Consider the following 16,235-nt stretch of genomic DNA (forward strand, 5'->3'; position numbering starts at 1 on the left):
AGCTCTCCCTGAACAGGGCTGGGTTACAAACAAGGGCATTCACACAGCTGAATAATGACCCTGAACACATCAAGTCAAGCAAATAAGCCTATATGCCATATAGGTTTTATACCAAAGGATGAGGGGTGAAGGCAATACCTTCTCAAAAAACTCCTCTGTGGTCAACTTAAAGTGCTCTGACACCAGGCACTAGGTCACAACCCAGCAGAGCACACTGAGGGATGCTACCAGAGCCAGCACCCACTGCAGCCTAGCTGCCGTCTTGGGAACGGCTGTGCAAAAGTCTCATCCAGCTATAGCCTTCGTTCGGACATCTCACCCTGAGAAATGCCCTATCCGTGAGCCAGCACTGCTGCCTTTCCCACATGCCAGCCCCACGGCACCACTGTGCCCGCTGCCTTCTGTCAGGGGCTGAGGTTTCCTACGCAGGGAGAGAAATCCCAGCCCTGTTTCAGGTGTGCCATTGCTTCCAGCACATATGCAGGGGAAAGGGTTTCCAAGCTGAGCTGGCGAGTTTCCTCTTCTAATAGACTTCAAAGTCATCAGCGTTTCTAGACACTTGACTTCAGAGGCTCCGATCCCATGGAAAGGAGCTTCTTGACAGCCCCTTGTGGGTCTGTATTATACTGCAGCGTCTTTTCCTTGAAAGTTCTTGTGTTTTGATGGGATAGGTGGACATTTACTGGCTTTCAGCCACAAATCAATTCTTTGTTATGTGTGGTCCATCTGTTCTCTCTTTATGTCAAACTGTTTTCATTTCCCCCTAAAAACAAAAGTCCATCCTATGTGCCACCACACCAAATATCAGCTTTCCAAGAGACAGGAGGCAGATAAGTGACCCATATATCACCGGCAGCTCTCCCAACACTGTGCAACAATCACAAAGTCACGAGGGTGACTTTAAAATTCCAGCTCTTGGTTCTTGTAAAAAGCATCATCTAAAATTACAGCAAGCACAGGTAAGTGTGCCCCAGCGCATGTCAGCCAGCAACACGTTATGTGGGCACTGCGCTGCCACAGGGAGGATCCAGCAGCAGGAGGGAGGCCCTAAGTTGCAAATAGGGCACATGATATGGACCAGCTCATTTCTCTATGACTTGTTTGCGGCCAAGGTCACCATCACAGTGCTGTGTCAGGAGCATCTCTTGACTAAGAGCAAGCAGACCCATCCATCCATATCCTGTTGCCCACCACAAGCACAACCCATCCCTTGCTTCTGCTTGTCCAAGCACACTCCATCCCTCTACCTCTTCCTCAGCGCAAGCACAGCCCTGTCCATCTCTCCTGAACCACCACCACAAGCACAGCCCACCCTCCCATCTCTCCTTGCCCAGCACAAGCACACTCCACCCCTCTGCCTCTTCTTGCCCAGAAGATGCAAACCTCATCCCTCCACCCCTCCTGGCCCACCACAAGCCCATCCCATGCCTCCATCTCCTCTTCCCTAAGCACACCCCATCCCTACACCAAGTCTTCTCCTCCAAGCGCATCCCATCCTGCCATTCCTTTTTGTCCCACAGCGGAGGCGCTGTCCCCGGGGCCCGGCACCCGCCACCCCGCGCTCCGGCACGCCGCCGCCTGCCCGGCGGGGGGGGCGGGATTCCCGTACGGTTTCCCCACGTCACAGCGCGGGGAAAGCCCGGCCGCGCCGCCGCTCTTAGGGCCGCGCTCCGCTCCGCCCCGCCCGCCCGCACTCTTGCCGCCGCCGAGCCGTGACGTACCCAGCCGCCGCGATGATGCCCGGCAGGACCCTGCGCAAGGCCGCGCCGCCCGCCGCTCCCGCAGGTACCGGAGGGTGAAGGGAGCGGGGTGGTGGTGGGGCGCTTCTCCGCCCGGGCCGCTGCTCGCCGGCTCCAGCACCCGGAGCGGGGGCAGCGCTCGCCGCGCCGCGGGCGGCAGGATGCGGCTGCGGCCGCCCGTGTGAACACGGGAGGAGGGGGATTTAATATTGAGAAAAAAGCGGCCAAGATCTCATTAGAATTAAAACCAAATATGCATGGCTGACGGCCGTGCGTGTGCTCTGCAGAACGGGAGGTGGTGGCGGAGTGCGCCCTGCAGCTGCGCAGGATAAGCGACAAGTGGGACCTGCGGCAGAAGATCTTGAACCTCCTAACAAAGCTATTCTGCCCGGAAACGTGAGCTCCCCTCGGACACGGTGCGCTGAAAAGCAGGGAAGACCTTGGCTTTGTTGGTTTGGAACGAGAGACTTCACTGACACTGGGAGATGAAGAAAGCTGCGTTGTATTTTGCTGCCTGTAGCTACTGAAGGGTGGCTGTTGCAACATGGTTTCTTTGAAGAATGTTTCAGCAATATTGGTGTATGAATGCCAGGTGAAAAAAAAGATAGCGATGGGCAGAGCCCCTCACCACACGATGGGGAGACTTGGGGCAAGATGGAACTTGCCCTTCAGCCTGGTCTGAGAAGACTTCCAGGAGCCTGGTTTCCCCAGTCACCCTCTGGTCCTCTGTCCCACAGCTACATTTCACCAAAGAGCTCAGATCACCTTCAGAAAGAAGCCAAAAAAAGTCAGTGTCTTGGAACATGGGATTGTATATCACAAGGCAAAAGCCAGTTGCTCGGTTTCTGACTGGTCTTGTTTTCTAAAGCATGGATTCCGCTGGACAGGAATCTGGTGTTGGGATTATTTCATTTGTTAATTAAACCACTATATTGAAAAGTTATTTGTTACAGGATGCTGCTTTGTGGATTAAAAATTACAATTCTATGAATTAACACGATGTTGCATAGTTCTAGTCTATATTATATATATTTGCATATATATTATATATAAAAATATAAACATGTGCACCCCATGTATATGAAATGAGTATTTCACAGAACTATTAATTGAATGCTACTTGTTTAGGCTCAAAAAGTAGTATGAAAAAATGTTCAAAACATGACATAAAAATCCATTATATTAACTAGAAGAAAGCATAATGTTTTCTGAAAATAAAGGAAATACTTCATGCATCACAGAGGGGAGCATACTTTAGTATATCATTATATAAGACACATATATATGAATATATATTACACAAATACAGATATTGAAATATGTGTGTTTGGTAGAAGGATTCTTTCAACATTACAAAGAATTTCTTGAGAACAGTACAATACTGCTGTGTGTCTTTATAAGTAAAAAAATAACTTTTCAATAGAAGTAGATCTTAAAGTTGAATCTGAGTTGAAACTCAAGTTTTCTTGAGAATGTTATTTATTCAAAGAAAGCAACTACCTCTCTTTGAAGAAATAATATCAATAGAATTGAATGTTACAGTCAGTACAGAAATGTAGTCTTGGATTTCTGAATGTTTAATGATACTCACAAGTGAAAGTTCTTCCCTTGTACTTTATTTCCATTTCATTTCATAGAAACCTCATTTCGGTTCCAGAATGATGAAGCCGCTGTAGCACATCCAGTGGATGGTGATGCATTATGCCTATCTCACTGAGGGGTCACCCTTGGCTGGCTTTGGAGGAGCTGAATTAATCATGCTGATTGCCGTCAAGGCAAACAGTAACTCTGCTAGTCAATTCATGTCAGACGTGATCCTAAACAGTATTTTTTCATGGGTGTAAACTAGCAAGAAAATGGCTGAAGCTGATCATGTTTTGTAGCTACCTCTTAAGTCAATGGTCAGAGTCGCTTCTCTTACTAACCTTGTACGTAAGTACATTTGCATTGTATAAGGCTGTATAGTTGCACCTTCTGAATTCTGGGTCTGTTCAAATTACATTTTTTTCCTGCCTTGCAGTGAATTCTTGTTTGTATTGATAATGAATTTTTCAGTTAGCTCTTCTGAATCTGCCTTTGCAAAATTGTCATTACATAGCTCTGGTCACTCTGTCACAACCAACTGTGTATGGCTGTTACTTGTTGACACTGATTTCACTAAGCAGAAGCTGACTGACTTTGCCTGCTTTCCGCATGGAGGACTTTTAACCCCGTCCCAGTGGCGTTACTGAGAGCTTTGCCGTTGTCTTGAGCCACATGCATGGTTTCCTCCTCCTCTAAGCCAGCTAATACCTTTTCAGTGAGAAAATAATGTTTCAAGAATAGTTGTTATTTGTCTTAGTACTGCAAAGTAACATGTTTTGCTGACATGTACATGGGTCAGTTTTTCAGGTATTAAAAAGTAAATGCAAAGAGTTTCTGTTAGGCTAAACACCAGCTCCCAGGCTAGCGCTGCGTGCAACTTGGCAAAGCTGTTCATCAAAGGCAGCCCCGACTTCAACAGAAAGGCTCCTGCTGTGTGCCCTGGGCTTGGTGGAGTCCTGGAGTCTTCATCAAGGACACTAAACAATGATTGTACCTATCCGGGACTCTGAGGAAAATTCAGCATTAGTATTTGCATTAGTAGCTGAAATGTATTTGAATGAAAGTGTTCTGCTCAACATATGCTGCTTTGAAATTCCATAGGAAATGAGGTGCAGGCTTCATAGAGCCTGCCCAATTCTTCAGGCCGTAGCACACATGAATGTTAGGAAAAAAAGGTATCCCCATAAATGCATTATCACAGGGATATCTGAGTTAAGTACTAGTGCAGTATTTTTCTGTCTAGATCTGCAAAAATTATTTGCTTTTTGTTAAATGCTTTTATGTTTCTCTGAGGATTGTCAAGAGTGCTAGTGTTCACAGTGAGTTCAGGAAAAAAGTCCTAGATCCAAGCGATCAGTGCCAGCATATAAGTAAGCACTTGCTGATGTCCTCCCTGGGAGTCCTTTTGTTACTTCTCCAAAGGATCTGCTATATGACTGTATCAACATGAGTGTGTTTCTCTTAAGACCTATTCTGGATACAGGCCAGATGTTTTGCTGTATGCCCCATGCATGTATGTCTTGAATTCTTGCTGAGATAATAAATACAGTGTTAGCAAGAAAAATGAGTTGTTGTTATAACTCAGGGTTATACAAATTCCTTCCATACATCCAAGTCAGAGGGCACACACTAAGGCAACAGCAGAGTGCCAGTAGATACACATTGGGAGATTAGGCTTTTACTTCTGCCATTAAGAGGAACAAGACATAACCATATCCTTGAACTTCAAATGGGAAACAGGCACACCTATTCTAATATTTTCTAGTAACTACTGCCCACAGAATAGTTTGGTGGTGTCAGGGGCACCATTACCTCTATTAGAGGTGTTGCAGCTTTGATGAAGAGAGTCCCTGGGAATCAATGAAGGACAGACAGCCAAGTTAAGGTTTTTATCTCAGATGCAGGCAGAAAGGAATGCAGCGTTTTGCCAAGTTCAGATTTTTACTTTCTCGAGAGTTTGAAGCTGGAGTTTTGGAAAAGGGGTAAATGATACTGCTTACCACAAGGGAATAGCAAAGGGATAGCGCAGAGCTTATTCTTTCTCCCTAAAGCTGGGACCCAAAGATGTGTCTGTGGAAAGGAGAGCCCAAGATCCTCACCTGCTACACTGTGTGCATCAGCAGATCAGCAGGCTTTCCCCTGACTCGTTGTGCTGCTTCTTCCCAGCTTCACGGGCAGGGAGCACCACGCCTGGGGCATGTGTTCCTAGCTCGAGGAGGACTAAGAGCTTCCTGGCCAAAGGCTCTGGTTTCTAATAAACTAAAAAAAAAAAAAAAAAAAAAATCAAAGGGAAGCAAATTGCCATCCTTTCCCAGTTAGCCACCAGTGGAGGCTTGGAAGAGCTTTACTTAGGAGGCATCAGCGAAGCGGTCCTGAGAAGGCCTATCAGTCTGGTGCCAAGTGCTACTGCAGGTGCTGTACAGTGAATTTTTGCACAGCCCCACCAGGAAACAAATTATACTTGTAAGGCTCATCTGCCTTGTGAAAACATCCAGACACCCTCACCCACTGCCCACTGGAGGCTGGGCCCTCTCCAGCCAGGTCACTGCTAGAGTGTGATGCTTGTGACCTGCTCCTCCCAAAAGGGCAAGGAAAAAAAAATCTCATCACTGGGGCACGGCATCGCTATCTGAAGGTGCCTGACTCACCCCCAAGCACCTGATATCAAAACAACAAACTAAACCCACCTGCCAAAGCAAACTGCTGGAGTTGCTGCCCCATAGCGCTCTCCATTAACCACAGCCCATGGGCACCTGCCAGACCAACAAGTGCAGCCTCAGGCCACGTTCGCACTGTGCTCACCCAGGCAAAAACCAGCCCTCAGCCAGCTCACACTCTCACACCTGAGACTGGATGCACAAGCAGTATTTCCTAAACAAATTGCTAGACAACAGATAACACCTCTCTCCTCCCCTCTCCCCCTGTGGGATGTTTTTTTAAGTCATCTGAAAAAGAATGTCTCATATGCTGCTAATTATTTTTAGCATATGCTGCTGGAAGAGACTCATTTTCTCTCCATCGACACGAGACAGTCCAAAGGCATGACATGCATCTGTAGAGGTGCAAGGAGGCCAGACAGGAAGGGCTGGGGATATGGTCTTTTGGTCTGGCAGGGTTTTCCATGAAGTAGGTGACTGTCTGATGGTGGGACTGTCAGTGAGCAATAGTCCCAAAAGCTGTTACAGCTGTAAACAAGGGTCTTTACTCAAGTGCGTCACTATATTGTCTGGATGATGGTGTAAGAAACTGGCCACACCAAGGCTGCCCTCCCTTCTCATGCACGGTCTCTTTGCAATGCAAATCTCACCAGTCTGCAAGCCCTCCGAAAGTGCGGAGGCAGACATCACTAACTCCTTTAGCAACAGGAGATATGCCGTGAAACGGCAGTGACCTCAAATAAAACTGTTTCTGCCATTTCATATTACGGGGGCTTTGGCATCATTCCCTCCTCTGCAGGAAAGGACAGCGGGCGCACCACCTGGCTCAGCTCCTCCATGCTGCTGCCACCGCTTGAAGGGCCAAGGCACCTTCCTGCAGGGGACAGGCTAGCTTGCAAACCTTGAAAGAAACCAGTTACCTTCAACAACACTGGGTAAGGCTGGCGGACATGCCTTGGAGCTGCCGTCAGGACACTGGCACCCCTGCGTTGCCCACCGTGACACTGCTGCAGTGCCTGCCTGGGGGGCTCAGAGCAGAAGATGGCCCCCAGGACGGTGCCCGTCACCAGGCTTTTGTGCCTTTGGGATTTTGCTTGTGTTATCACACTCTTGCCCAGGTCAAGGTACCACGTTTGCACCTCCTCCCTCAGCTCCGGGATCCAAGCCAGGATCTCAGCCACCTTTGCCACCTGCTGCATGGCAGTGATTAAGGGTAGATTTCTGCTTGCACCTTCCCCTTTGCGCTCCCGAAAGGGATGTGACCGAGCCATGACAAAGGCATGAGGCCACATACAGGTCCCTCCTGCCCAGGATCAGGAATTAGGGAGATAATTTTTGACGACAGACAGCAGCTGTGCTTTCCCCAGTGCTGCTGTGGCATCAGCAGCACATCAAGGAAATGGCTTTGCTAGGTAGGGAAAAATCCAAGCAACTACAGCTTCAGGTATCATAGAATCATAGAATCGTTAAGGTTGGAAAACATCCTTAAGATCATTGAGTCCAACCGTTAACCTATCACTGCCAAGTCCATCGCTATACCATGTCCTCGAGCACCACATCTATCCGTCCTTTAAATACCTCCAGGGATGGAGACTCAACCACTTCCCTGGGCAGCCTGTTCCAATGCTTGACCACCCTTTCAGTGAAGAAGTTTTTCCTAATATCCAGCCTAAACCTCCCCTGGCGCAGCTTAAGGCCGTTTCCTCTTGTCCTATCACTTGTTACTAGGGAGAAGAGACCGACCCCCACCTCGCTACAACCTCCTTTCAGGTAGTTGTAGAGAGCAATAAGGTCTCCCCTTCCATCCATCTCCTCTTCCAACCGTCAAAAAAAGCCATGCCCAAAACTGCAAACTTCTCCTGCCTTTTGTGCCAAGTTCCCCATTTGCTGATGCCGCAAGGCCTTCAGAAAAAAAACAATCTCTGGAACACATCTGAGTTAGGTAAACTTAAATGTAATTTTCTACCACTTTACATGGCTTAGTGAATAAATGAAGTCACATGTACTAATCCATTTATGGATTAAGTCCATTGTGCCTTCTCTCTTTTGCATTCCTCTTTACTTAGCTACTGTCTGGGACAATTAAGATTTTAATTAAAGAATTTAAAGACTGATCTTACAAGAGCCAGGCACTCTGAGGCTTGAGCCCTGTGGGTCCCCAGCTCATGCCATGTGGTAGCAGAAAGTGGGAGAAGGACAGACAGGAGGATGTACACAGGGGAGTCTCTGGAAAGAGGGGCTGGGCTGCCCCAGCACTGAGGACAGCAGGGGAGAGGGGAAAGCAGAGGAGATCTTAATGGATAAAAATGTCTTCTTCCTTTTCCCCATACAGCCCTGGGGGAGAAGCCAGGCCCCATCTGGGGACAGACGTGCCAGAACAAGCTTGAGGGGGCTGCACACACTGCCCCACACCTCCCCATCCATCCCCTTCCTATGTTATTGATTTTATGCCTTGCACAATCTTATCTACAAAACAACACAGGCTCCATAACATCCCTCATCACAGATCTTTGCAAGGGAGTGGGATGTGGGGAAAAGGGATCCTCCTTTTCCCCTCCAGTTCAGGAAAATGCCCCAGCGCCCGTGGGGCAGGCCGGGAGCCCGACACGCCGGCCTTTCCTGCAGGGTGATTCAGCAGAAGAGCCAGGGCTTTTCCCTCCTCACGTGACTCTTGCTCACTTGCACCCTCCTGGTGCGGCACCCAGAGAAGGAAACTGAAAGCAAACATGGTGGCTTTTGGGACACAAGCCCAGGGACGAGGGAAATACCCTCCGCGACACCAGCACAGGAAAGCAAACGCCTTCCTCCCCTCGCAGAAAAGCCAACCCAGCCCTTTTGGGCAGCACCGTGCACTGGAGGAAATGGTGAGGTTTGCAAGGCACAGCAGAAGAGACACTGGCGAGTGCCATGTGTGCACCAAGAAGAGGCAGGTGAGCGAGAGGGCAGGACTGCGCTGTGGCGTAAGCCAGGTGGGAGTTTCCAGCCACGCTGCTGCTAAGAGCGCCCAACCCAGCACTCAAACACTGAGCAATGCATGCAGGCTCGCAATGTGGATATAAACACTTAACTCACAAGCTCCTTCCTCCAGCTCAGCCTACCCTGCAGTGACTAGCTGACGTGTCCATGCGCTGGCATGCCTCTGGCATTCCCCATGTCAAAGCAGCTCCCAAGGAGGACATCCAGACTGTGCTTTCTGGGCTGACTCGTCTTTCTGGGAGGCAGGCTTGCTTCAAGCTGCCATGCAGTGACCGTGAAGCCAGCTGTGTCCGTAAAAAGGTGGACTACTTGATGCAAACTTTCTCAATTTGAAGGTTATGGCTTCCACATCCCACTATGAGCTCCACTCCATCCACGGAGAGGTTATCTCCAGTCCAGCCCACACTTCCGGCTTACTGGGGTTTTGGAGGGGAGTTTATCCCCAGGGTAGGTTGAAGATAACAACAAATACCAGTTTAAAACTAGTTGCATATACATATTCCCTACACATACAACCCATTCCCTTAAAGCCCAGGTGCTGGGCAGGAGGTACAGAGCAGTTTATAGGTGACCCACTCCAGAGACTGCTGCTCTTAATGAAAACTCTACATTTCACCTTTGCCATCCACATTTTCCTTGCAAAGGGGCAGGAAAAAAAAAGCACATCTTCCAAGATACCAAAGCAAGTCCTATACAACACCTTCTAACACTTCTTAAATGCTTTAATCCTGCTCACACTGAATGACAGTCCTTAGAGGGTGGTATTTTACTTCTAGCTTAGATGTATATCTGGACAGTGTTAACACTTAATCTTTGACCGCGCTCTCCAAGACAACCTTGTCCTTGTGATGCCAGTTCCAACTGTGGACTAGACAGACTTTAGCATAACAGAAATAAATATCTAGAGGAGTAATAAGGATACCATTTATTTTCAAAATCACTAAAAAACCCAAACAAAACAGTTTATGGAGATACAGATTTACATAACAGAGACAGCAAATTGAAAAATGTACAATCTATTTCATGTTATTGCACTCACTTTTTTTAATCGCAAGGCATTTAAAACAGTTTTCATTAAAAGCAGTTTTATTTATATAAATATAAGTGTAAATATACAGTATCATACCAGAAGTGTATCAGCCTAATACACAAAACCTACCTAGAGTGGGATCCTAATTTCTCACATGATCTAGTCTACTTCTTATCAATATTTTCACATATACATTTATATATCCTAAATGTAGAAGCAGGTAAACATTCCCATCTGGGAATGGTTCCTTCAGATTTTGACAAGAACCACTGCAGAACATTAACTAGGGTTAATTTTAAGTGAGGGTCATTAGAAAATATGAATCACTTAACAGTTTAACACTTATCTGCCCTCGATTTTTTTTTTTTTTTTTTTTTTAGCAAGAAAATGATCCGCTATTGCTCCCTCCCTAATTTAGGCCTAATCTCACAGTTTTTAATACAGATGCAGTCCCCACAGAAGCTGGAAAGAGCTTCCACGTACAAAAGGCTGCAGAATATGCAATGACAGTATCACACCCTGAGCTGCTCCAGGCCTGGAAGCAGCAAAGCCCTCCACCAGACCTTCTCCATCTAGGAGCAAATTCACCTTACCTGGCATGCCTTCAGGTCCCTGGTGAAGAGTTGTGGACCAAGTGCATAATTTCATCCTACTTTTTGGTCCTCCAAGATGCAGCTGCGAGTCTCTGGAGAGTCACTGCTCTCCTAGAGCTTGGCCAACCCTCTGGCATGGCAAAGAATCACCATGGGGGCTGATATGCAAACAGCAAGGTCAAAAATGCTTGTGAACCTACTGAATACTGATGAACTAATGCAACTCCCTCTGTCATTTTGGTGCAACCAGGCTCTCAGAAAAGGAACATTTTCTTTGCCAGATGCGTAACTGAAGGTTTACTACATCTGTTTGGTCTATCCATCCTGTTTGTAATAAAGCAGACCCATATTCCATAAATCCTGGGGCTTTTATGGGGAATGTCACCCCAATAGAGACATCAGGAAATGCTACTGTAATCATATCAATACTGGAAGCATCAGTAAAGATGTTTCTTGTTCCTTCACCAAAAAAAAAAGAAAAAAAGAGAAAAAGTATTTTCAGGAACAGAAACAATCAGGGTTAAATACTATTCTTTTTCTTGCTGTAAGGTTAGTAGATAAGTGTATCATTCTACCCATAGTAACTATCAGACTTAAAACATTAAACCTATCTTTTAAATTATAGCCACTACTGAATCACACACAAAAATCCCCACCTCTCTCCGCTGTTACTCAGCCAACACATATCTACATGCATGTAAAAGAAAATACCCAACAGTATGCGATTACTGAAAAATGAAAGCCTTCTAAATCACTCACAATGAACAGTACCTGCAAATAAGTGTCTGAAAATATTTACCACATATCATTTTAAGACACCTCAAAGTAAGTTTAATTTACAAAATGAAGACTTCACCCTTGAGCTCACACCGGTTTAGAGAGTGAGGGAGCCATATGCCTCCCTGCACTGGAACCTCCAAAATTTTAAACTGTGGACTGAAAAAAAGTGCCATTTCCTAAAATGCAATTGTGATTTACCACATTAAAGTAGCAAAAAGTCAGTACTGCACTTGTACGTATTATACATATACAGGTATGTATTCACTATGCTACATTAAATTTTACATGCATTTTATGTATCTATTACACACGCTATTATAATCAGATTTTGGTCATTCCTGAACAAGGCCTTGCCATTTAATTGTCATTGCCAAATGTCTTCTCCCTGGTTTTCAGCAAACATGCAGGGGTAACCTCTTTTATCCCAGCACAGGCCTGCAGTGTGGTCCTCCAACCCAAAGTGCTGCATCCTCCTGAAGCCTCTCCTACCACTGAGGTGACCAAAGGCCAGGACTGGTCCTGACAGAGCAGCTGAGCTTCAGGGTCACAAGGGACTCAACTCGACAGTCATTTCACAGCACTGAACCTGAATTAGTTTCAACGGAAATCCTGCAGGCAAAGCAGCTGTAGGACTACATACAGCATTGCCTTTCCTGTAAACAAAAGTTGCATCTCTCCCTGGATTCACATGCACGTCACTGAAAAAGAATTAAATCTATTCATTTTTAGGCAAACACTGCACAGCTTTTCTGCTTGCCTGGTCTCGGGTTGCCTCACAGAACTGAATTTTCCTCTGCACATCATGAGTTGCAGTCTAATGAAGCTGTCACAGAAGTGAACCAAATCGAGTGCTCCACTAACCTGGAAGCAATTGCTCCAAGCACTGTTGAATAAATGTAAATAAACTGAACTATAGCATGATCTTGGGGTAGGGCCAAGCAACAAGCTCAGACCTTTTTGTAACAGCTATGCAGTGTCTTGGCTCACTAGAAACATAGGCAGCACTTCAGATTTGGACCGGCTCCAGGCTGAGAGCTCTTCACCCTGGGCATGCTGGTCTCCAGCCTAACCCGACAACCAACCTGAGAACTCTGGAACAAACAACTTGTTCTCAGCTGATAAGGATGCTGGCACATTTCCTCTTGTATCTCTTTTATGTTGTTTAGCTATCCCAGACATAGGAAGAGAAATAACAGTCTAATCTCTTGCACCCATACACTCTCCTCCTGACACAGCAGATTATAAAAAACACTCAGCAGCATGGCCCACTACTGATACCTCTACTGTGAGTAGAGGTGAGAAAATCCAAACTAAGTGCCTGGGGCATTGCAACCCTTTCAGTTTTGCTGTATCTAACACCATGGTTTCTCCCATCTACACAAACAGTTTACAGTTTCACAATCTAGAACCCTCAGCATCAGCCCGTTCCTGACACAGCTGGGCACACTTATATCTTGCACACACATACTCACCCACTCTCACACAAGCAAAAATAAATACTGGACAGGAGAAGACAAAAAAGAGCGATTAAAAGCCACCACAAATATGGCCAGTTCAGATTTAATCTGTTAAAATCCACATCCTTAGACTACCATTTTCCAGCTTGAGTGTTTCAAGTCGGGCAGCCTTAAACCTCTTGCAGCCAAATAAAAGCAGCCTGGCTTTCAGACATACTTAGTGATTGATGAAGTCTGTGGGATCTGCAAGGCTCAGCACCTGAAACTGTCCCTATTTTAAAAATATATATATTTTAAAGGTGCCTAACATTAGAAACCTAAATTTGAAAATTCAGACCCCAATTTTTATTGCTCCCATTTTAATCACAGGTAACAACTCAGTCTACACCTTGGTGGACAATCACCTATTATTTGGACATGATTTTCTTGCTCACAGATTTCTATTGCATTCAGATACAATGCAATAGAAATGTGCTTTCAGATACAAGTTGCCACTAAGAGCAGATTCAGTTGTGGTGGATGCTGAATTAGTTCATCAGTTTTAAGAGGATTTTTCAGCTTTGCGATAAAATGTTCATGTTTTTAGGCATAAAAGCTGTGCAAAATTATCCCCTTTTGTCATGCATTTTTAGCAAAACTGCACTTAGAAGAATAAAGCAAGATTGTTCCAGACATTCTCTTATTATAACAAAAAAGGACCAGACCCTAAGTAAGTGTTCTGAAGTCATATTACAGTTAAGTGATATAGTACAGTCTAAATACCCATCCTTGTCAACAGGATGGCAACCAACAAGTTATACTCCTAATGCTCTGCAGATACTAAAAATATCAGGGACAGGCACAGTGTTATTTATGTCAGTCAGAATACTTTAAACCAAACCCAGTAAAAATCTTGAAGTTCCATTAAAACTGCCACATAATACAAAAATGTCTCTAGCATTTGGCTTCCTTCATCCTTGATAATTAGGTGAGATTTTATGATGCTCATCACATGCTTGCTCAGTGGTTCTCCAAGGCTCTTAGCACCTCTCTGTAGAGCATTAAGATGCTTCTGTGTGGCTTCTGTGTGGCTTTAGAAACAAAGACAGCTTCTAGCCAGTTTTAAATGCTTTGTCTTAGCAAGTGTGATTAGATGTAGTGCTTCCATCATACTGAAGTTATGTGTTTTCTGATTAGTAACTGAACAGGCCCCCGGCACAGATTTAATAATGTTCCAGGCATCGTAATGCACGAGGCCAAGTACTGATTTTCCACTAACAGCAAGAATTTCATCTCCAGTTTCTATGTTTCCAGATTGCTCTGCAGCACCACCTAGGAGCAAAAGGGGGGAAAAGTCAGTGTAAAAAAAAAAATAAAATCAAACCCACAAAAATTTGCTTTCCACTGTGATGAATAGCAAATAAACCATTCTTCCAACAGTGGCAATTTCAGTACAAGTCATTTATGTTCAGCTCCACTCTAGCAATCTACCCCATGCTGCGTCTCACAGAAAATGTTATTTTAACCAAGATAAATCCTTGTTCTCAGAAAAAACGTCTGTTGCACTGCAACTACATGCAAAATTTTATTTACATGCATAGGATTTAGACCTAGCCGATCCCATCCAGTAACAGACTTTTAAAGACTGAAAACATAATTGGCATCCATCTCCAATAATAAAAATTACGCTTCCCAGACACCCTTTGATTTCAGTAGCAGACAGTATGCAGTCGCCTCTGAGAGACACTGTTTTATGACTGTGAATGACTTGCAGTGAGTCTTGATAAACGAGCACTTGATCTAATCACCAGCCTGCTTTAAAGTGAGCTTTGCAAAAAAATGACTTGCAGCCATCACTTACTGTGACTGATTTCTGTTCCAGATCTATTCCTCCAGCAACACTAAATCTCAGGCCAGCTCCTTCTTCTTTGCACAAGACTACAAAGTATGTGTCGTCTTTTCTCTAGCAGAAAAATGGGGGTGGAAGAGAAGGAGAAAGAGAAGAAAAACAAAACCAAAGATCAAGACCAAGTTCCCACAAAAATGACAAATTCCCAGTACCCTCAGATTATGGCAGGTGAAAAAAAGCAACTCAAGGAATTAAAACTGAGATGTGAAATGCATTTCTGTTCATGCTACAGATGAGTAGCAGCCATATAGGAGAACTCAGGTGACAGCAAAGATTTCTTCAGTCAGTCCAAGGCTAAAAAGCAAAGTCAAAATTAAGATAGTGGAAGGGTATTAAATCTTGGGCAGCCTAATTTTCACAGGCTGTAATCAACTTTGCATTGCTGGACATTTTGCAGTCAAAACTGAATAGTTCCCATACACCTTTCTGGACCAAGCACTGTACTTTCCAGGGAATTGCTAACACTTTTTTTTAATCCCATTTCTCCTTCCTCTTGAAAGGCAGTTACAAAGATGTAATGGAGGGCAGTTACATCAACCTCTTCTCAGCAGTGCTGGACAATCTTGCAAGGGGCAGTGACTACAAATTGAGGCTTGGGAAGGTTAGATGGGACAGCAGGAAAAACTCTTTCGCTTGGGAGATGAAGGTAATGAGCCTGTTAGTAATCCAAATGGGACTAAGCTGTGCTGTTGTGGAAATGGGAGCATCCAGCACAGGAAAGGGCCTGGCGCAGGTCTGCACCAGGGCTGAACTTGGCTCCAGACCAGAACGAAGGTGTAAAGCTGATTTCTTTGAAGTGATGGGCTGCTGCCAAAATACAGAATTTGCCATGAGAGAGAAGCAGTCCTGTCCAGCAAGCCTGGTGCCATCTTCTGAATGGTTATTAGGACAAACCAGACACTATTACAGAGACCGCATTTTGCGGTGTAAGGGGGACTATAAGCAGGCATCTGGTGGAGCAAGGGGATAGTAACCATCTATGGGGCAGAGCATCAGAAGTGGGGAGTAAAAAGCAGGTCTCTCAGCTTTTCCCCAGGATCCCATCCAACATCAGTCATTTCCAGAAACTGCCAACACTAAAATTAATGGCACATCATTAGAAACCAACCTCTTAATCTATTTAGCATTAAATGACATATTTAGTTCACTAAACTCAACATTTTAACTCAGCGTTTGCCTTTTAATTTCGTTTCAAAAGGCACAGGGAACCACAGATTATTATCGCTGTTTGGTGAAACAACAGTCAAATTCTTGGCCTCTCTGTGTGTGTGTTTGCCAAATAGTGGCCCTGGAAGATTTTTTGCATTAGAGGCATCCCTGCAAAGCACAGAGCCAATGTCAGAAACTGATGCCACCCTGCTCCACATCAGTGATCCATCAGGGCTCAAGGAGAGAGGAGCAGTCAGGGCCAAACATCTTAGGCCACAGTAGCTATCAAGACCCTTCTCACCTGTACTCAAGTGAGAACAGCTTTATGTTAGGCTAGTAATAATGAAGTCAGTTAAATATCTAGGCTAGCCACCTTCAAAGT

The 16,235-nt window shown here is 45.3% G+C and overlaps 2 protein-coding genes across 2 annotated transcripts in view; one reads left to right on the forward strand and one right to left on the reverse strand.

Moving 5' to 3' along the window:
* The first annotated feature begins 1,645 nt into the window (after nucleotides 1–1,645).
* LOC104021592 (phorbol-12-myristate-13-acetate-induced protein 1-like) lies at nucleotides 1,646–2,739 on the forward strand. Its single transcript, XM_087762497.1, has 2 exons — nucleotides 1,646–1,785; nucleotides 2,027–2,739. The coding sequence occupies exons 1-2, from the start codon at nucleotides 1,734–1,736 to the stop codon at nucleotides 2,137–2,139; spliced, it is 165 nt and encodes a 54-aa protein (XP_087618623.1). The 5' UTR covers nucleotides 1,646–1,733; the 3' UTR covers nucleotides 2,140–2,739.
* A 7,251-nt stretch (nucleotides 2,740–9,990) lies between these two features.
* Nucleotides 9,991–16,235, reverse strand: part of LOC148055124 (PDZ domain-containing protein 2-like) — a 72,041-nt gene continuing 65,796 nt past the window's right edge. Inside the window, 2 exon segments of the mRNA XM_087762388.1 lie at nucleotides 9,991–14,127; nucleotides 14,657–14,758. Of these exon segments, the coding sequence (XP_087618514.1) occupies nucleotides 14,697–14,758 (62 nt within the window). The 3' untranslated portion in view covers nucleotides 9,991–14,127; nucleotides 14,657–14,696.

The sequence above is a fragment of the Nipponia nippon genome, unplaced genomic scaffold (assembly GCF_047370975.1).
Source record: "Nipponia nippon isolate SJK-2023a ecotype South Korea unplaced genomic scaffold, ASM4737097v1 scaffold_26, whole genome shotgun sequence".
NCBI classification, from domain to species: domain Eukaryota; kingdom Metazoa; phylum Chordata; class Aves; order Pelecaniformes; family Threskiornithidae; genus Nipponia; species Nipponia nippon.